Below are 22,826 nucleotides of genomic sequence, written 5' to 3'. Positions count from 1 at the left end.
TCAAGCCTGCTCAATACAAACTTGTAATTCACCTCCATTTCCCTTCATGAGGCTAGTATCTGGGGAAGATAGGGCTGTGAATTTGGATTTGGATGGAAGGCACAATTTTGCCTGCAGCCAGAACAGAATTGTGCTTGTGTTGTTTTATTTCAAGATCTGCTAGAAGTTGTTGAATTTATGCTGTGAAAGCTATATTCTGTCCACTCATAAGAAATGGACTAGACCATTCAGGCTAAAACTGAATGCAGTACTTCTGATATAATGCAACCAAGGCACTGTACAACTGAAGCATCACTTCCTCCCTTAGGCATTCCAACTTTTTCAGAAATAGACCATCATTTTATTTGCCTTCTTGATTGCTTTTTTTGTTTTCTTTTTAAAAGAAATGCTGTGTGTTAGCTTTTCACAACATGTTAAACTGTAGATATTGGACATAAAGCAGCAATTTTCAGGGTTTTGGGGAAAGATTGAAGGAGTGTGACAGATTTAAGAAGCTTTCTCAAAGTTCTGGTGTGACCATATGAAAGTTGATTGACGTCTTCCTGTGCTGTAAATAATTTTCAATGATCTGAGTTAAGGTAATGTTGCCTTTTAAAACATCTGTCGAGCTTGGATAGAGTCAGCCCATTGATTTGATATCATTAAGCGATATATATGAAGCAGCTAAATAGTTTGGCTGATTTGCCCGTAGTACACTGGAGATGCATTAGGGTTGAATTTGTTGTATAAAATGACTTAATAGCCATTTTGGTTTTACTTTACAGAATGAATAATGAGCAAAAGAGGCTACATTTTATTGAATTGTTTTCATATCAAGCTATATGATTAAAGCAAGGGACAATTAAAAAGAAAATATAATTCCAATATTAGATGTTATGTGTTTATGATGTTCAATTAAGTGGAGGTTTATGAAATGAACTGAAACTAATTGATTGAAATTCATTGTTAAGTAGCATTCCTCTAGACTGATTTTCAGTGAAAGAACTAAATATTTCCTCATTGTTTTCTCATGCATGGATATTATGAGTTAATCAGGTCATTTTGGATCCATTACAATCATATCTGACTTGTATGAGTGTCTTTGCTCCATGACAAATGGCATCTGATTAGAAATGCAAGGTAAATATTTGACAATTTCATTTACAAAATACGACCATGTGATATTCTTCTTGCTGTAAGGTTGTCTGCTTTCCAGGGTTGTCCCTGGGGACGAGCTAAGTAGGAATTTCCTGGATATTATTGAAGGAAAAGGAAAAAGGAGGGGTTTAAAGAAAAAGAAGTGTTTAGAGATGTAAAATTCCTGGAGATAAGGACTGGTGTTTTTGGAATGGTGGCATGGTTGGAAGTCAGAAATCAGATAACAAATCCACTTGGAAAAGATCCCTGTAGGATTGGCAATCCCATCCTTACTTTCATAGCTCTTAAGACTTTGGGGGCTCTTGGTACATCTTGCATCTCTTCCATAATTTTATTGTCTTCATCGTGGATTGCTGCTTGTTCTAATGACCTATGTAATTTATAAAATCTCTTGGTTTGGAGGGAGTAATTCTGACTTCATCTCACGGGCTCTGTTCTAACTCCCACACTGGTGCTCGTCCTCACTTCAGCTAAGGAGCCTGCACTCCTCCTGGAAAGAAAGCAAGACTTCTCCTTTATGGGACACTCTTCATGACTTCAGAACATTTCAAAGACCTTTTTAGCTACTGAGGCACTCTTGAAATGTAATTATTGTTGAAATGCAGGCACTGCAGCAACCAATTTGTATACAGCAAGCTCTCACAAACAAGCATTTATACTGAAGAGGTGGTCAAGTTGCTTTAGATGTTGATTGAGGCATAAATATTGACCAGGACACCAGGAAGAGATTCCTTACTGTTTCTGATATTAATAGCATGCCCCTGAGACAATAGATGAGGCCTCAATTTAACATCCCACCTGTATTCCCTCAGCACTGCAATGGATTGTTGCATTCCTGGAGTTACTCAAATGTGGATCCTTGAAATCACATGGCCAGATTACACAAAGTATGGATCAAATTTTATGGGATGTTGAGATGCATAGAAAGAGGAATGGAGAGAAAATTGTCTGTCTTATTACCTTTCCATAGGATTACTGAGGTTATATAGTATCATATAGAATATGGTATATCGAATCAGAGCATTCAGTCCACCTAGTTCATGCTGGTATTTATGCCCCTCTAAAGCCTTCTCCCACCATTTTGCATCTAAATTTACCTCATTGTAACTGTTTATTCTTTTTCCACTGGAACAGCTGTCTAGCTTGAGATAGTCCTGATAACAAAAAAATTTACAAATGAAAGAAGCTTGAGATGGGTCCTGAAGACTTCCAGCGATCGGCCTATGACATTTTTTTTAGCACTGTTGTATTGTCTTTTGGGAAGAAAGATTGGTGATAAATTGAAATAAGAAGTTCCTTATGCTCCAAACACATGGCCAGGGAATAACAGCACAAGACTCTCAGTGGCTCCTGACCCTTCCCATTGCTCCCAGAACATAACATTGGTCTCCAAACATGTGTCACTTTGAGTCTGTGCCCAGTTCCACCAATAATTCCCAACGGACAAGCACCGATTTAACCAAACTGCAAAAACAACTTGTTCAAATTCATAGATTCAGGTTTGGAGCAAGCCTGAGGAAGATTGAATGAAGTATATTTTGGTCAAAGACCATAATCAACTTCTTTGGATGGAGAAGAGAAAACATGTACATTCCAAATGTTAATGAAACCTTGTCACAATGATGCGTGGCATTTCCAACAACATAATGTTTCTCATCTAATTTAAATGAATGGCAAGCACTTTGTAATTATTTAGAAATTCAATGCACATTAATTTTGATGAAGGCATATGATGAACACTGTTCAATTAATAAAATAGCAGCATCTTGTCGAAACAGCATTCATGTATCTTTTAATTTGCAAACCGTTAATTTCTGTTCAGAGTTAATTTGGCGTGATATTAGTTTTCAAACTAGTTGATCACATGTGATACTGCTCATGATAAATTGAATAATATGTCAATAGTCGATCTTAAACTTACCTATGTTCAAGGGGCTGAACAGCACCAATGGGTAATTGCCAATGGACAACTTACTCACCCAGTTCAGGGGTCATCCATTTATGACCATCTATTTTTCGAAACTGTGGGCAGATGAATGAGCTGCCTAAAGCAATGTGCATCTTTAATTTATGTAAATTGGGTTTTATTTTGCTACTTTATTTTTCCTTGCTTGTGATTCAATTTTAACTAGTGTTTGGATAATGTAGTTCTGCTGGGTTGAAGCAGATCTATAACTCATGTAAAGACAATGCTTTTTTATGCTTGTACTTGATAAAAGTGTGGACTGAAATGAGAAAGAACACTTTTAATTGTATCCTTTAAAGGATTGCAAGATGTCTGAAAACTATGCAATCTGATGTAACAAGAATCATGCAAATAGCTGTTTGGACATGTAATAATTGAAGCTTGGATTACAGATGAATTGGAGCTAGGAATTGTGCATAAATGCAACTCTAGTTGTCAAAACAAAGTTGACTGGTCTATGGACTCAGGACCAGTTCTTCATGAGAAAAGCTTTTGTCTGCCATCAAACAAATAATTAGTCCTCAGGCAACCGAATAGATTGGCGTGAGAAGGAGCTGGAGAGAAGAGATTTTATCTCTATGAGCTCAGGAGCTGTCTGTCTGTTCTTTGCAGTCAAAGCCCACTTTAAAGCTAAAGGAGACAGTCAATTTTTCCTTCAACTGTTGTTGTGAGCTGTGACTCTTACTTGATAAGCCAGAGATGTTTTAGAAGGGAACCAGTCACCCTGTGCCTCATGCAAACCAATGGAAGCATCTGGAGAGAGGCAACTCAGAACAACTTACTGATCAGCATAAGAATCATAAAGATCATCTCAACAACCCACTGAACTGTCTTCTCAGTTTTCTTCCACCCGTAATCTACTTGTCCCTTTCTGTCTGTGTGTGTGCAAGGAGGGCTTTATAAGGGAATTTGCATTTCAGTTAGTAGTGTTAGATCTGATGGTTTATAGCTGTTTACTTGTGTTTAGAATCTAATTACTAGTAATAAATATTAAATGATTCTTACAAATAATGACAAAGTTCTTGTTCAGTACAGAAACACAATCCCTGCTTTTTATCAACCTGGGTCTGAAAATCAGGTAAACTGGAGAATTTTGTGTACTTATTTTAGAATCTTAAACTTCAGTAACCACTCTGGAACTCTGTGTTCAGTGTATTATCCCAGTGTGATATGTCACTAGTTACTCGGCGCTCACTGAACTATATTGGCTTTTGGTCCAGCATTTCCTCAATTTTCAAATTCTCATCTTTGTTTCCAAATATATCCATGATCTCACCCTTCTTGAACTCGGTTGACTCCTCCAGATCCCTGAACCTTCTCAATTCTGGCCTCTCACACATCCCTGATTTTCATTGCTCCAATGTTACTGGGTGTTAGGTCAGAAAAGCCCTGAAAGGATTAATACTGAAACATTCCAACAACATCCCCTATTATATAGATTTTTGGACAGAATAGTGTATGATTTCGAAGGAATAATTCAATTCTGTGTCTTATGATCGTATACTCTACAACTACCTGATGAAGGAGCAGCGCTCCGAAAGCTAGTGCTTCCAAATAAACCTGTCGGACTATAATCTGGTGTTCTGTGATTTTTAACTTTGTACACCCCAGTTCAACACTGCCATCTCCAAATCTAATTTTTGTGGTGTTGAGTTGAGGGTTAAATCTTGGCCAGGAAAGTGAGAATAACTCCCCTTTCCCTTCTTCGGTCTTTGAAATCTACTCGAGAAGGCAGATGGGGGGAAGTCACAATTTAACATCTCATCTGAAAGATGGCATTTCAGGCAGCGTAACCTTCCTTTAGTATTGTGCTGGAGTGTCAGCCTTGATTGCTGCGGTCACTCTTTGTTTTAGCTTAGATTAGATTCCCTACAGTGCGGAAACAGGCCCTTCGGCCCAACAAGTCCTCACCGACCTGCCGAAGCGAAACCCACCCATACCCCTACCCTTACATTTGCCCCTTACCTAACACTATGGACAATTTAGCATGGCCAATTCACCTGACCTGCACATCTTTGGACTGTGGGAGGAAACCGGAGCACCCGGAGGAAACCCACGCATACACGGGGAGAACGTTTGGAAGAGTTCACGCCAGCGTGAATGTGAACCTTTCCATTGTAATGTTTTAATGAACAGGAATTCTCCAGATTAGCAAAATGACAAAGAACAATTGCACCAGTCCTGTCCTTTCATATCCCTTTCCGTCTGGTCAATTGCTCCAGAAACTTCCTCCCTTTACCTACTGCCGAGAAAATGGAGGGAAAGCGGGAATTGAATCCAGTTCACTTAAAAAGTGGGACATGGAAATTAAGACACTCCTGGACTTGAAACTTAAGAAGATACCTGAAACTAAGGGATTCCAGTAGACCCTTTTGATTGAGAATGTCGTGTCACAGAAAGACAACACCAGGGACCTCCATGGAGCTTCTTGTGAGTTCACTGCCTTAACCTGAATGAAAACCCTGTTGATGAACTAACTTCTTGTACAGTGTCTTTAACACTGAACCTGCACTTAAAGTTTACGAAGTCATTGTAAACAGTGGTCAGCTGATGAAATGTACATAGAAACCTTTTGAATGTGAGAGTGTTTAAGAGTAAAAAAAAAGTCTTTTCTTTAAGAAGTGTGCACCAAAACAGATTTCTGGTTTTGTGGCAAGGTGAATGGTCTTTGTGCTGAATGAGATTCTGTAATGCCTGTTGTAGCAGCATAAAATGATCGTGCTCTTTCACCTTCACTCTAGTTAAAAGTCACGTTGGGTTGAAGGAGAGAACTAATATAGCTGTACGTTTTAGATTCTTCACCAGCAGCATGCGTTCCAATCGGGGAGAATATGGCATAGTGGGAATACGGACTGAATTCTGAAGGTCTCTGCTAATAAACTGTGATTCTGGGTTTTATTCCCTCCACGGCAACAGGTGGAATCAAAACTTGATTAATAAAATCTCAGCTGGGGTGACCATGAAGCTACCATTGATTATTGTTAAAGACCCATCTGCTTTACTAATATCCCTCAGGGAAGTGTTATGAAAAAATGCTTCCATTATTAATATTTCATGAAGGCTTGTGTCTACAGGATTATGAAAATTGATTCATTTTGAAGCACTGGGAATGTACCTGAATCTGCTTTTTTAAAAAACATGTCATTGAAATGACACAGTGGGAGTCTTTCCTTTACCAAAACATAATTGGAAATCACATAAGTTAAGCTGAGTAAATTCGCTGGAAGTCACATGCCTTCCATTAACTGCTGTGATTTACTGAAAATGACATACCTAAGTTTACGGCTATCAGGAGTTGTGGATTTTTTTTTAAAGGTTGGAAATCCAATTTGCCGAGGTGGGGAGCGTGAAGCACTTATCTAATGAAGCAACAAGACCCCCAGCTCATCCTTTGCACTCTTTCTGAGAAATTCTTTTTACAATTCTGTGTAATAACTGAAAAACACAAGCAGCTATTGAGCCTGAAAGGATTTGAGATTAATTTCTCTTGACATCTCATGAACAAACAGCAATTTGAAGAACACAAGAACATAACAACTAAGTTCAGGAGCTGGGAATTCAGCCTTTTGAAGACTGCTCCGTCATTGGCATATCATATCCCAGTGACAACTGGCTGTGACTAGTGACACTTGTCAATCTGTGCAAGAATGCTAGATAGGAAGCATTTGGAACATTATCCATAGCATCCATTTTTTACTTCAAGCACTAACCATTATTTAGCTGAACTGTCAAATTTTCAAAATTAATTTCTGCAGAAAAATATGGCAGTGATTATTTAGAATGGTTAAAGTTATAATTTCATATTTTGGTCTGTGTAATCCGTTTTGACTCCACTGAATACATTTTATTTATCATAAATCAATGAATTTGTTGGTTACTACAGAAAGCTGGCCAATGGATCTTTTTATGCTACACTTTCCACAGATAAAGTATGTAATCGGTGGGTGGGTAAAGAGAGCAAGTCCAAGAACGAGGTAGCTCTCAAGAATTAAATTGTGTTTATTTCAATGCAAGGGGTCTTAAAGGTAAGGCAGATGACCTCAGGACATGTATTGGAACATGGCATTATGTTCCTGTTAGAGTGAAGGGTAAGGCTGATGAGAGTAGGGACAATAGCTGAGTGAAGATATTCAAGCTCTGATCAAGAATAAGAAGGAGTTATATGTTAGGTATAGACAACTGGGATTAAGTGAATCGCTTGAAGATTATAAAGGGTTTAGGAGCATTCTTGAGAGGGAAATCAGGAGAGCAAAAAGGGAGTATGTGATAGCCTTGGCAGATAAGTTTAAGGATGATCCAAAGAGATTCTACAAATACATTAAGAGCAAAACAGCAACTAGGCAGAGAATAGGGCCCCTTAAAGATTAACCAAGCTTATTTATGTGTGGAACCACAGGAGATTGGAGAGATACCCAACGAATATTACACACCAGTTTTTACTGTGGAGAAAGAAATAGAGGCTAAGGAACTCAGGAAAATAAATATTGATGTCTTGAACCCCTGATCCAAATTATTGAAGAGGAGGTGGATAGACCTCCAGGACCTGATCAAGTGTATCCCAGAAAGTTGTAGGAAGTTAGGGAAGAAATTGCGGGGCCCTGAACAGAAATATTTGTATCATGTACAGCTATTGGTGAGGTGCTGGAGTACTGGAGGGTGGCTAATGTTGTGTCTTCAAGAAAGGCTGGAAGCAGAAGTTTGGGAACTATAGAGTCTAACATCAGAGGTGAGCAAGTTTTTGGAGGGGTTCTGAGAGACAGGATTCAAAAAATAATTACCAAGATGTTACCAGGACTGGAGGGTTTGAATTATAGGGAGAGGCTGCCTTTTTTACTGGACAGTTGAAGGTTGGAGAGTTACCTTATGAAGGTTTATAAAATCATGAGGGGTATAGAAAAGGTGAATAGCAAAGGTCTTTTCCTGAGAGTGTGGGAATTCAAAACTTGGGGGCATATTTTTAAGGTGGGAGGAGAAGAATTTACAAGGGACCTGAGGGGTGATTCTTTCACACAGAGGGTGGTGCATATGTGGAATGAATTGCCAGAGGAACTGGTAGAAGCAGGTAGAGTTACAATATTTAAAAGACATTTGGAATGGTCGGTGAATAGGAAAGGTTTAGAGGGATATGGGCTAAATGCAGGCAAGTGGGACTTGTTTAATTTTGAAAACTTGGTTGGCATGGAGAACTGGACTGAAGGGTCTGTTTCTGTGCTTACTGACTCCATAATTCATTTATATTTATGGTGTGACTGGTGGAATGGTGGAACTAGAGAGCAAGAACGTACTCCTCCAAACTCAGTCATGACAACAGTAAGTTTGCCATCCTTATCTGGGTGGATCTATGCATGACTTCAAACCCATAGCAATGTGATTGACTCTCATGTGTCCTCTGAACTGGCCAAAGCAAGCCACTCAGTAATTAGGGATGGACCACAAATGCTGGCCTTGCCAATGATGCTCACGTCGCATGAAAGGAAAAAAGAAGGATCAGGACATGTCAGAAATTATCCTTCCAATAACCAGCTGACAGAGTGTTCCTACTGGTTCTGCAGGGTGTAGGCTATTCAGCAATTGGTGAAAAATTCAAAACAGAGCAACTGATAGTTTCTGGAAATGGAATTGGTCATGCAGAAAATGCTTCTGTTGAAATTCTGGCTCTGCTGTGTCAAATGGGTCAATCAAATATCTCCTGAGAATGTGAGGAAATAATAAATTGTGATTGATTTACCCATGATCAGTCTTTAGTTTATATTTTCATCTCTGTTCTATTCTTGTCTCTGTTGAACCAACTCCTGGAAGGCTTCTGGTAGAATTTTAGGCTACAGTCTATTATAAAAATAGCAGAAAAGGCTAATGATGCATGCAGTTCTTGTGAGTTATGGTTCAGCAACTTCAAGAGAAGAGCAGATGTGTGGCTAAATGTGCATATCAACAAGTAGCTGCCTGATTCTCTCTGTTCTGCCATCAGCATTGTGAAAATGATATTTTGCCCCTACTGCTTCTTTAAGAAATCTGAAACAAACTGAGAACTGAAGAAACGTCACACCGGATCTGAAATGTTAAATCCGTTTCTCTGTCCACAGTTGCTGCCAGACCTGCTGAGTTTCTTCAGAATTCTCTGCATTGGTTTCAGACTTTAGCATCTGCAGCATTTTGCTATTATTCTTTCAGAAACTTGTTGCATTTGCTCATCAGAGGAAGTTATGTTCTGCCATGCAAGTACAGAAGTACTAAAAGGCTAATATCTCAGTTTTCCCTAGTAACTAGCTATTATCTAACCCACAGCCCACATCAGTAAAACAGACAATCTGTTTCCACTGATGTTTGTAAAGTCATGTGTGCCCACATTGGCTCCCATATTTCGTACTTTACAACAATGATCACACTTCAGGAGTATCTTACTGGCCATAGATGAACCTTTGGACATACTTTTTTTAAAATTCATTTGTGGGGCATGGCGTGGCTGGCTGGCCCAGCATTTATTGGCCATCCCTAGTTGCCCCTTGAGAAGGTGGTAGTGAGCTGCCTTTTTGAACTGCTGCAGTCCACCTGCTGTGAGTTAACCACAATGCCATTAGGGAGGGAATTCCAAGATTTTGACCCAGTGACAGTGAAGGAACGGCAATATATTTCCAAGTCAGGATGGTGAGTGGCTCAGAGGGGAACTTGAAGTTGATGGTGTTCCCATACATCTGCTGCTCCCATCCTTCTAGATGGAAGTGGGCATGGGTTTGGAAGGTGCTGTCTGAGGACCTTTGGTGAATTTCTGCAGTGCATCTTGTAGATAGTACACACAGCTGCTACTGAGCATCAGTGGTGGAGGATATGAAAGGACATATGCAAATACACTTTAATTCAAACTATGTGTCCACCGCTTTTGTCTTTGTGTTCCTGTTTTGCATTGTACCCGGAGAGAATCTAACCAAGCCCTGTGACGTTCAATAACACTGCCATCACTAAATGCCCTATTATCAATATCTGGGGGTTACAATACCAGAAGCTGAACTGGACTAGGAAGATAAATACTGCACTACAAGAGCTGGTCAAAAGCTGACAATTCTTTCTTGGTTAACCAATCTCCTGATTCCCCATTCCACAGTCAACAAGGCATAAATCCGGAATATGTTGGAATATTCCCAACTTGCCTGGATGGGTGCATTTCCATCAACACCCAGAAAGCTTGCTGTTGTCCAGGGAATAATGGCCCATCCAGCATCTTTAATAACATTCATGAGCTTCATCACTGGTGGGCAGTGATAGCCAAATGTTCCATATTCAAGATACATTGCAACAACTCTTAACACTCCTTAGACAGCACCAAACCCACAAACACTTCCATTTAGAAGGACAAGGGACAGCAGATACATGGGAATACCACCCCTCCTCCAAGCCATTCACCATCTTGACTTTAATGTCACTGGGTCAAAACTCTACAATTCCCTCACTAACAGCATTGAGCACATAGAGACAGCTCCTTACCATCTTCATCAAAGCAAGTAAGGATGGACAACAAATATTGGCCGAGGCAGCAATATCCACCTCCTGTAAATTGATACATTAGTTAAAATTAAGTCAAACAAAAAATGGGAAGTTGCATTATAACTCAAATATTTAAGATCAGGGCATAAAATTTACTCATTTACTTATCCCTTATCCCTTTTTCATCAGAGTGACCTAACTATCTTTAGCCCTGGGAGTAGGACTTATCCAAAATGGGGGAATACAAAGTTCCTTTACAGTACATTTGGCTCAGCTAAACTCAAAGATTACATGAAATGTGAAACAACTCTCAAAAAACTTGTTATTGAGATGTGGGTATCGCTAGCTAAGCCATCATTTTGATATCCATTCCTAATTGCTGGTGAGGAGGCAGTGGTGAGTTGCAGTCCATATAATGTAGGTAAACCTATAATATTGTTAAAAGGGTTTTCACTTCTTTGACCCAGTGACAATGAAGGAACAGTGATAAGTCATGCTAACTTTAAGAGTTATGTGTTTGCTATCATACAACGTTCTTTGCTGAGATTCATATTTGGTGAGAACAAAAATATCTCATACGTAGGCAAAGCACCTTTCAGATCAGCTGCCCTGCCAGAAATGATCAGGATTCACAGCAAGAGGAGCTTTTCGATTAAAAGACTTTCATCCCATTGATGACCTACTGTACAACCAGAAAGAATATTTGAAAACAAAAGGGAACTGCTATTCTGTCTCACAGCAGCAATTACCTGGTCCGTAACCTGCCAGACTCTCACTGAAAGCCTTTCAGGGATCAGTCAGCTGTTGGACAGACAATGGAAAAGGAAGGCCAGCTTAATTCTTATAGAGTCACAGAGATGTACAGCATGGAAACAGACCCTTCAATCCAACCCGTCCATGCCGACCAGATATCCCAACCAATCTAGTCCCACCTGCCAGCACCCGGCCCATATCCCTCCAAACTCTTCCTATTCATGTACCCATCCAAATGCCTCTTAAATGTTGCAAATGGTTTATCCAATGACCATTTAAATGTCCTTAAAGTTGGCAAGTCTACTACTGTTGCAGGCAGGGTATTCCATGCCCCTACTACTCTCTGAGTAAAAAAACTACCTCTGACATCTGTACTATATCTATCACCCCTCAATTTAAAGCTATGCTCCCTCATGGTAGCCATCACCATCTGAGGAAAAAGGCTCTCACTGTCCACCCTAACTAACCCCCTGATTATCTTATATGTCTCAATTAAATCACCTCTCTGCCTTCTTCTCTCTAATGAAAACAGCCTCAAGTCCCTCAGCCTTTCCTTGTAAGATCTTCCCTGCATACCAGGCAACATCCTGGTAAATCTCCTCTGATCCTCTGATTGCTTTCCAAAGCTTCCACATTTTTCCTATTACGCAGTGACCAGAACTGCACGCAATACTCCAAATGCAGCCGCAACAGAGTTTTGTACAACTGCAGCTTGACCTCATGGTTCCAAAAATCAATTCCTCTACTAATAAAAGCGAAGACACTGTATGCCTTCTTCACAGTCCTATCAATCTGGGTGGCAACTTACAGGGATCTATGCACATGGACACTGAGATCCCTCTGCTCATCTACACTACCAAGAATCTTACCATTAGCCCAGTACTCTGCACGCCTGTTACTGCTTCCAAAGTGAATCATCTCACACTTTTCCACATTAAACTCCATTTGCCACCTCTCAGTCCAGCTCTCCAGCTTATCTATGTCCGGCCCTCCCTGCAAAATCCTTCAGCACTATCCATAACTCTACATTTCCCATCAACCACCACTCTCCATCATCTTTCAACTAGCCAATTTCTGATCACCTTGTTTTGTCACCTTCTCAAAGAACTTAATAAGGTTTCTGACAGTCTATCCTTCACAACACCATGTTGACTCTCCCTGATTAACTTATTCTTTTCGAGATGATTATAAATCCTATTTTCTATAACCATTTCCAACACTTTACTCTTAACCGAGGTAAGGGTCACTCTTCTGTAATTACCAGGGTTGGCTCTCATCCCCTTCTTGAACAGGGAACAACATTTGCTATCCTCCAGTCTTCTGGCACAATTCCTGTAGACAATGGCTGTATAAAGATCAAAGCCAAAGGCTTGGCAATCTCCTCCCTGGCTTCCCAGAGAATCCTAGGATGAATCCTGAATGGTCCAGGGGACTTATTTATTTTTACACTTTCCAGAACTGCTAACACTTCCTCCTTGTGAACATCAAACCCATCTAGTCCAGTAGCCTGTATCCCAGTATTCTCTTCGGCTACATTGTCTTTTTTTAGTGTGAAAACTGATGAAAAATATTCATTTAGCACTCCCTCTATCTCCTCTGACTCCATGCACAACTTCCCACTCCTGTCCTTGATTGGCCCTAATCTTGCTATTCGAGGAGAAAGTGAGGTCTGCAGATGCTGGAGATCAGAGCTGAAAATGTGTTGCTGGAAAAGCGCAGCAGGTCAGGTAGCATCCAAGGAACAGGAAATTCGACGTTTCGGGCATAAGCCCTTCATCAGGAAAGGGTTCCTGATGAAGGGCTTATGCCTGAAATGTCGAATTTCCTGTTCCTTGGATGCTGCCTGACCTGCTGCGCTTTTCCAGCAACACATTTTCAGCCCTAATCTTACTATTGCCATTCTTTTATCCTTGATATACCTATAGAAAGCTTTAGGGTTTTCCTTGATCCTATCCACCAACAACTTCTCATGTCCCCTCCTGGCTCTTCTTAACTCTTTCTTTAAGTCTTTTCTGGCTAACCTGTAACTCTCAAACACCCTAACTGAGCCTTCACATCTCATCCTAACAGAAGCCTTCTTCTTCTTCTTAACAAGAGATTCAACATCATTAGTGAACCATGGCTCCTGTGCTTGACAACTTCCTCCCTATATGACAGGTACATGCTTATCAAGAACACACAGTAGCTGTTCCTTGAATAAGCTCCACATTTCAATTGTGACCATCCCCTGCAGTTTCCTTCCCCATCCTATGCATCCTAAATCTTGCCTAATCGCATTGTAATTGCCTTTATCCCAGCTATAACTCTTGCCCTGTGGTATATTCCTATCCCTTTCCACTACTGAAATAAACATAAACGAAATGTGGTCACAATCACCATAGTGCTCACCTACCTCCAAATCTAACACCTGGCTAGCTTTATTACCAAGTACCAGATCTAAAATCGCCTCGCCCCTTGTTGGCTTGTCTACATACTGTGTCAGGAAACCTTCTGGGATACATATGACCCATCTAAAATACTTGATCTATAGTATTCCCAGTCAATATTTGGAAAGTTAAAGACCCCATAACAACTACACTGTTGCTATCACTCCTATCCAGAATCATCTTTGCTATCCTTTCCTCTACATCTCTGGAACTATTCGGAGGCATATAGAAACCTCCCATCAGGATGACCTCTCCTTTCCTGTTTCTGGCTGCAGCCCATACTACCTCAGTAGACAAGTCCTCAAACATCTTTTCTGCCACCATAATACTATCCTTGGCTAGCAATACACCCGCTCCACACCCACCCTCCTTTTACCATCTTCTCAGTTCTTACTGAAACACCCAAACCCCGGAACCTGCAACAACCATTCCTGTCTCTCCTCTACCCATGTCTCTGAAATGGCCACAATATCGATATCCCAAGTACCAACCCATACTGTAAATTCATCCACCTTATTCTGGGTGCTCCTGGTGTTGAAGTAGACACACTTCAAGCTAACTTCTTGCTTGCCGGTGCCCACATGCGACCTTGAAACTCTATTTCAGACCTCACTACTCTCAATCCCCTGTATATTCGAATTACAATTTGGGTTCCCATCCCCTGCTGAATTAGTTTAAACCCACCTGGAGAGCATTAGGAAATTTCCCCCCAGGATATTGGTATCCCACTGGTTCAGATGAAGACCATCCTGTCTGTAGAAGTCCCACCTACCGCAGAAAGAGCCCCAATCATCCAGGAATCCAAAACCCTCCCTCCTGCACCATCCCTGTAGCCATGTGTTCAACTCCTCTCTCTCCCTATTCCTTGCCTCACTAGCATGTGGCACAGGCCACAAACCAGAGATGTCAACTCTGCTTGCCCTAACTCTAAGCTTCCACCTTAGCTCCCTGAATTTCTCCCTTAAATTCCCATCTCTCTTCCTACCTATGCTGTTGGTGCCTACCAATCAGGGTTTGCAGTGGGTCAGGAAGGCAGCTCACCAGTACCTTCTTAAGGGCAGTTAGTGATAAGTCTGCATCGCATGAAAGAATGGAATAAGGTCAGAGGGGCTGCGTACAAAATTATAATTCACAGGGCGTCGCGGTGGCTCAGTGGTTAGCACTGCTACCTCAAAGCACCAGTGTCCCAGGTTCGATTCCAGCCTCGGGCGACTGTCTGTGTGGAGTTTGCACATTCTCCCTGTGTCTGCGTGGTTTCCTCTGGGTGCACCGGTTTCCTCCCACGGTTCAAAGATGTGCGGGTCAGGTGAATTGGCTGTGCTAAGTTTCCCATAGTGTTTGGTGCATTAGTCAGAGGGAAACTGGTCTGGTGGAGTACTCTTCAGAGGGTCGATGTGGACTGGTTGGGCCAAAGTGCCTGTTTCCACACTGTAGGGAACCTAATCTAATATGTATGCATTTTCCATTGTTACTTTTGACAGATTTGACCTGATTTAGGCTTAATGAATGGGGGAGGGGTTCACAAATCAAGTACCGCTATGTGACTAAATCAATCAGTTTAATGTTTCTGTGGTAAATGCAAACATATTAAACAATCTCCAATGGAAACTATCCATACTGAATGGGTAATTGAAACATGTATCAAGCAAAAGGCAGATCTCATCAAACATGGAGCTTTCTGGTCCTGCATTCAAAGTAAATGGAACTTGCGTTCATCTGATGAAAGATCTATGACAGGAGCACGAAAGATGAACATTCATCTCAAACAGATTCAGTAACTATTACGCAGAATTAAGCAGTTTGGCTCAATGTACAACTCTGCATAAATTTGATTACCCAGGACCAACTTAATGCTGAGAAAATAAGATAAATAAAAGAATTACAGATGCTGAAAATCAGAAACAAAAATAGAAATTGCTGGAAAAGTTCAGCAGGTCTGACAGCATCAGTACAGAGAGGTCAGGATTTATATTTCGGGTCCAGTGACCCTTCCTCAGAACTGGTGTTCTGGGAAAAGGGTCACTGGGCCCGAAACGTTGACTCTGATTTCTCTCCAAAGAAGATAAATTATCATTTCTAAACTGCAACAGTCTCAAGAACCAAATAAATGACGTAGAGATTCATTTTTATGCTGGAGCAGATATTTACTGATTGAACCCAGCTCATTATGAAGAACAATTATGAAGCCTACTGCAGACAGATACTGAAGCATCAACCTGTAACTAAAGACAAACACTGTAACTTCTCAATAATACCCCACTGGTATGCTTAAAGAAATTGTGTTCTCAATGCAGCAAGAACATTACGTTAAGTTCTGTAAGAAGGCAGTAACTCTGGAAGAAGGCAGATGGTTCCAATTTTTATCAACTTTACCATAACCTTGTAAAGGATGGAAATGGCAAAGATTATGAATGCTTCCTCCCCATATTATGGTGTACGTTTCTGCATTTAGCTACTGTGTTGCAAGCTGTTATTGCTCTTTGAATGTACTTGTGTGTCAGTTTGATATTTATTCTCAGGAAAATGACCTGTTATAGCACCTAGAAACAATTTACTTTAGTTAGAAGTAAAAGCAAAATACTGAGAATGCTGGAGATCTGAAGAAAAAGTAAGCAAAAAATGTTAGAAAGAAACAACATCTGAGGAGAGAGAAACAAAATTAAATCATATTTTACACAAAACATAAACTCTCTTTCTCTCTCCACAGATGCTGTCAAACCTGCTGAGTTTGCCCTGCCCTTTCTGCTTTTCAGGTAGAAGTTTTTCTGCTCTTACCCAATAATATTTTACATACCTCTTGCAATTTATACCAGCATTAACCTAGAAATGAGGCAAAATGAAAGAACCTTTCCCACTTTGGGATGCCTCCAAGTGCAAAACAACAATGCAACTTCTGAAGCGCAGAGAGTGTTGGAATGTAGGAAAGATAGCCGGCAATAAGTGCACAGCACAGCAAGCTCCCATAAACAACAATCAGATCGCCTGTTACTGTGAAAACTGAAAGAACTGTGGATGGTGTAAATCGGGAACAAAAAACAGGAGTTGGGCTTTTCCAGTTTTTGAGTCTGTTCGTGTGATATTGGCTGAGGGATAAACACCAATGAAAATCCAAACAATGTTTCTACGTCTTTTGCATCCAGTTAAGAAGAGCGATGGGACATCAGTTTAACACTTCATCTTAAATACAGTGCCTCCATCATGAAGCATGGGTCTGAGTGGGAAGATTTTTGGAGGGTTAGTGTAGATTTGATGGGCCAAATGACTTACTTCTACACTGTAGAGATTCTATGAACTGGATACAAAGTTCTGCGTCTCTTCAATGTTCCAGCATTGCATACAAGATCTGTCTTTGAAGGAACATAGCTTCCTTTTTTGTACATGAGCCAATCTCACATCTTCCTGGGGTAGGAGTTGCAACATCACAGGATTATTATAGTGCAGGTGGAGGCCCATCATGTGCACCAGCTCTGTGAAAGGGCATTGTGACTTAGTCCCATTCTCTTCCTTTTTCTTCATAACTCTGAATATTGTTTCTATTTAAACAATCATCTGATGTCTTCTTGAATGTCAATTCAATATTACTGTTGAGAGATTTGTACAGGGAAATTTGGATATCCAAGTGAAGTTGGGAATTGGACTTGGAAATGGTCCAAGCCAACTTCAAATGGGATTCTGATAAAAATCAGGGCAAAAATAAAACAAGTTCATCAACCCAGCTTAATCTTATATCTGTATACCAGAAGTGCCATTGTTCCAAGGTAAACAATGATGCACTGTTACTTGTGGAGATTAGACTCAAAGAATGGTCCTGAAAACGCACAGCCGATCAGGCAACATCCAAAGAGCAGGAGAATCAATGTTTCAAGCATAAGCTCTTCATTAGGATATTTTCTCCAGCAGTTCTAAATTTACAGAACAGAGCACAGTTGTGCTGCCAGAGCCCTGCTGCCTTACAGTGCCAAGGACCCGAGTTCAATTCCCGCCTCGGGTAACTGTCTGTGTGGAGCTTGCACATTCTCCCCGTGTCTGCGTGGGTTTCCTCTGGGTGCTCCGGTTTCCTCCCACAGTCCAAAGATGTGCAGGTTAGGCGAATTGGCCATTCTAAGTTGCCCGTAGTTTTAGTTGGATTAGTCAGGGGTAAATGTAGGGGAATGGGTCTGGGTGGGTTGCTGTTTGGAGGGTCGGTGTGGACTTGTTGGGCTGAAGGGCCTGTTTCCACACTGTAGGTAATCTAATCTATTCTAATCTAATCAAGCAATGGCTTAAACCCTTCACCTCCAACATCATTTGACATGATGCTGGACACCAAGGTTACTGCTGTGAATGGGCCTTTGTTCTGATTGTCTATTGTAGTGGATTCTGCTGGTAATCATGGGTCGGATTTTGTAGTGTTACTGTACCTAATCGATTTGACTTCAAGGGCTTGCCTTAGTACGACTGCAATGGGACACAAAGTGGTAAACTGCGACACCATTAAAGGTGTGTATCACAAGATCATCCAGTTGTATTTGCTTGCCGTACTGTGTCTTGTTTGGGTGGGTTCCTAGATGTCTTATTTATCTGATTCATTTCAATGTCATATGGAGATGACTCTAAATCCAAACCGTATATTGACAGAACTTGAAAACATCCAAGAACTCTCCAAAAGTTTCAGATAAGCTGAGTTTTGCAGGATTCCTGAGCTTCCAAAACTGTCAGTGTGCAGTCAGCCACATGACTCACTAGCTGTTCCGATAATGTTTAGCAATGTGGGACGCTCAGTGATTAGACGAGTATAATCTAAACATGAATGAAAGCAAACCATTAAACTCTGCGTAGATGAATCATCAAACTGGCACCGTATCTACTCTCTCAGTCAGATACAATGATCCCACAGCACTATTTCAAAGAAGATCAGTTTATCCCTATTATTCTAAACAATATTTCTGCATAAGCCAACGTCACAGTTACAGATTATCTGACCATTATCACAGGGCTGTTTGTGAGAGTTTGCTGTGCACCAATTGGATGCCAGGTTTACTGTAAAGTAGTAATTTCACTTCAAAAATACTTAACTGGTTGTAAAGCTCTTTCGGGTCTTCAGGTTGTGGAAGATGCTGAATAAATGGCAAACCTTTTACAGGGGAGATTGCTATATCGAGGAGATGATATCAAAGGGCTTATTATGAGAATCACAAGGTCTGTGAAAGGGAGCACATTTCTAAAGGAGATGAAAGATTTGATGTTCAGAGGGATAGATCAGTCCTCCACAGATGTTGCTTAAAAAAAAATAAAAAGTACATATTGCAAGTACATAAAGTATTTGCCTCTAGGATACATTTGAAAAAGAAATCCTGTTTCAGGGAATTATGATAGATGTCCATCAATGTGGTTTCTGTTTGATTTCTCCATGCAGCTTTCCATTCCTCCCACAGTTATATGCTAAAGAATATTAGTTCAAAAGTTCAAATAAAAATCAAAATAGTTGAAAGACATTATAGAAATATAAATTTTGGTAAAGGCACAATGATGAGATTTAACACTTTGCGCTTTCTTAAACACATTGAAGCAAAACAGATGTTACAAATGGTACAACTGCAAGAAAGTGTGCATTTATCCATCCGACAAAACGTATTTCCCCGCTGGAATTTTCCTTAAAGGCGATTTTTTATTTGATATGTTCGTACCTGATTAAACACACATGATAAACTACGTTCAGTTTAATAGACAATAGACAATAGACAATAGGTGCAGGAGTAGGCCATTCAGCCCTTTGAGCCTGCACCGCCATTCAATATGATCAGGGCTGATCATTCCTAATCAGTATCCGCTCCTTGCCTTATTTCCATAACCCTTGATTCCACTATCTTTGAGAGCTCTATCTAAGTTTGTGGGATCTTACCTTTGGGAGAAAATGTCTCTGTATGGGCTGCCGTGCTGGAGAGCAATACCGTATCCTCGATCAGGCAGGGTGTTGCCAACGGTGAACAGAGAGCAGTCGGGACTATTTAGGGCAATATACTCCAACACTGCCACATCCCAAACAAAGGCATAATTCCCAGCTTTCACCTGTGAGTAAGAAAGTAGATTTTAGTCAAATTTAATGAAACACTCTTTTGTATCTCTCTTTTGTAGGCAAACATTTCGTGAGGAAGAGTGAAGATGGTGAAAGAGAATAGAAAAGCTGTTCTGCCTTAATTCAAATCAAAGTAGCACTATAATTATTTCAAGTTGAGGTTTTGAGATATTCTCACTTAATAATCTTTCCACAGTCTAAGAGAATTGTCACTTGTTACTGAAGCTCCAACTGAATAAGAAAATGTTGCATTCAGAATTATAAAGTGTTTAAAAAGGATTTTTGAAAAAGTAAATAAAGAAACATCCAGTACACAGAAAATAACAAAGATTTGGGCATAAGCAGATGAAGGCATGACAACCAAAGGTGTTCCTATTAAATTTAGAGATTTTTAAGTGGCTAGAATTATAAGAGAACATATCCTGGACAGACATAGAGTTGGAAGAGATTGCACATATATGGAGGGGCAAGGCCAGAAAATAATTTGGAAACAAGTTCAAAAGTTTTAAAATTGAGGCGTTATTTAACCAGGAATTGAATGTAAGCTAGTGAGCACAGGAGTGATAGATGAATGTGATTTGGAGAAAGTTAATATTCAGATAGGCAGAATACTGGAACACTCTAAGTGTGTGGAAAATGGGAGGCTGGTCAGTAGTGAAATCTAATAGTCAACTGTTGAGGTGATGAAGACATGGAGGATGATTTCAACAGTGCACGAGGTGACGATGAGATGGAGTTTTTTATTGCTAATAAGTTGGAAGTGGGCGTGATAGCAAGGATATGTGACCTGGGTATGGGAATGGATATTGGAGTGTATGCTGACTAATTGTCAGATGTTAAGTGGAATGTAACAGAAAACCCTCTGTGGAAACTATTGAGCTGAATCCACTGATGGCAAGTGTGGGCTTGGGACCCCTATTTTATTGTGCCTTTGGGATCTTGAAGCCTTTGGTAAAATCCTAACTGTTAGCTCTGTTTCCTCCCCACAGACACTGCCACAGCTGCGTTTTCTGGTCTCATTGCTGTTGACAAATCAACATTGCATGACGATTTGATGTCCATAATATTTTTCAACTGAACTAACTCAAAACTGCCCCCCAAATGGCTTAGTGAATAAGACCATAGATATAGGAGCATGGTAAGACCATTTGGCCCATCAAGTCTGCTCTGCCATTCAATCAAGGCTGATATGTTTCTCGACCCTAACCTTTTGTCTTCTCCCTGTAACCCTTCACTCCCTTACTAATCAAGAACTGATCAAGGATAGCACTCTCACCTCTCAGTAAGAGGTTGTGGGTCCAAGCACCATTCCAATAACTGAGTATACAAATCCACACTGACAGTTCAGTACAGTGCAGAACTGCAGGCGTGCCACATTGTCAGAGGTGCTGATTTGAGGATAACATATTAATTTAAGGTTCTAGTATGCTCTCTCAGATTATCATAAAAACATCCCATGAGGGTAACTTGAGAGCAGGGCAGTTTTCGCTGATGTCCAGGTTAATATTTATCATTCAATCCCAACGTCACGAAATCATGCAATCTGGGTGTTACTTCATTGCTGTTTGTGTACAAAGGGACTGATGCCTTCCCTACACTGGAACCGGGGCCACACTTCAAAAAGCACTTCATTCACTGAAAGTGCTTTGGAACATTCTGCAATCACAAAAATGACTATATAAATGCAAATTGTTTCTGTTTTCTTTTAAAGATTGAGATTTCTCATTGATGTTATGGTCATTTATGTTACTGCCATTGCATTTATAACAACCAATTCATCTATTAGAAATAGTGAGAAGTTCAACAAAAATTTAGACAATGGCGGACTCGTGGTTATAGTAAAGACGCTTATTCTAATCTTCTGGAGACATGCACATATATCATATACAATAACAATCTGATATTGAAAAGCTAGTCTAATGGTGAACATGAACCCTTGCCATAAAAATTCATTCAATTCACCAATGTCACTTAGGGATTAAAATCTGCCATCCTTAGCTGGTGATGAGGAAAACATTCTTCACTCAGAGAGTGGTGAGTCTGTGGAATGCTCTGCCATGGAAAGCGGTTGAGGCCAAAACATTTAATGTTTTCAAACAAGCATTCAATATAGTTACCTAGGGTGAAAGGGATCAAAGGTATGAGGAGAACGCTCCGCACACCAGTCCAAAGATGTGCAGGTTAGGTGGATTGGCCATGCTAAATGCTGATAGCATCCAGGGATGTGCAGGCTAGGTGGGTTAACCATAAAAAATGCAGGGTCCCAGGGATAGGTTGGGGGATGAGGATGGGTCTGGGTGGGATGCTCTTTGGAAGATTGGTGTGGACTCAATGGACCAAATGGCCTGCTTCCACACTGTAGGGATTCTATGACTTAATGAAAGTAGGAGCAGGTTACTCAGATGAATGATCAGCCATGATCATATTGAATCATGAAGCAGATTCAAAGGGCCGAATGGTCTACACCTGTTCCTAAATTCTTTGTTTCTATGCCTAACCTCCATGTACCTCAAGATCTGGAATGATGAGATTGTCGCTTGAAGGCTTCTGGGTAATTATGGATGGGCAATAAATGCTAGCCTAGCCAGTGCTTCCCACATTCCATGTGGTTTAAAAAACCATGTTAGTTGAAGTTTACATGATGGCTTTATCCTTCCCAGTTGGATCACTGTAAAGGTACTGAATCATTGATGACTTTTGCATTGGTGATGCAGTGATGTTAGGAACCAAATGCATCAAACTGAAGCATTAATATTATCCCTGACAAATGATGGATGAAAGGAAATGAAATGTATGCACTCCGAAACATAGCCTTCACTGATTTAACTCCACTTTGCATCTCTAATATTTCTCTGCCTCCAAACATTCCCTAAATTACAGCAGAACCATTAAGTGAACCAGCTGCCACATTACCCTTGTCATTGTTGTTTCAACTGATGGAGTTTCATGCTATCAACAACAAAGCTGTAAGCCAATGACGGATTGTCTTGAAAGGTGATGCCATTCTCTC

The 22,826-nt window shown here is 40.5% G+C and overlaps 1 protein-coding gene across 1 annotated transcript in view; it reads right to left on the bottom strand.

Annotated features, from left to right (window-relative positions):
• grid2 (glutamate receptor, ionotropic, delta 2) overlaps positions 1–22,826 on the bottom strand; it is a 982,254-nt gene that overhangs the window by 41,604 nt on the left and 917,824 nt on the right. Inside the window, exon 14 of the mRNA XM_060851484.1 lies at positions 19,643–19,809. Within this exon, the coding sequence (XP_060707467.1) occupies positions 19,643–19,809 (167 nt within the window). The remainder of the gene's footprint in view (positions 1–19,642; positions 19,810–22,826) is intronic.

This window comes from Hemiscyllium ocellatum, chromosome 36, assembly GCF_020745735.1.
Source record: "Hemiscyllium ocellatum isolate sHemOce1 chromosome 36, sHemOce1.pat.X.cur, whole genome shotgun sequence".
In the NCBI taxonomy this organism is placed as follows: domain Eukaryota; kingdom Metazoa; phylum Chordata; class Chondrichthyes; order Orectolobiformes; family Hemiscylliidae; genus Hemiscyllium; species Hemiscyllium ocellatum.
Note: the sequence above shows the minus strand (reverse complement) of the source record. Positions and strands in the feature narration are given on the sequence as shown.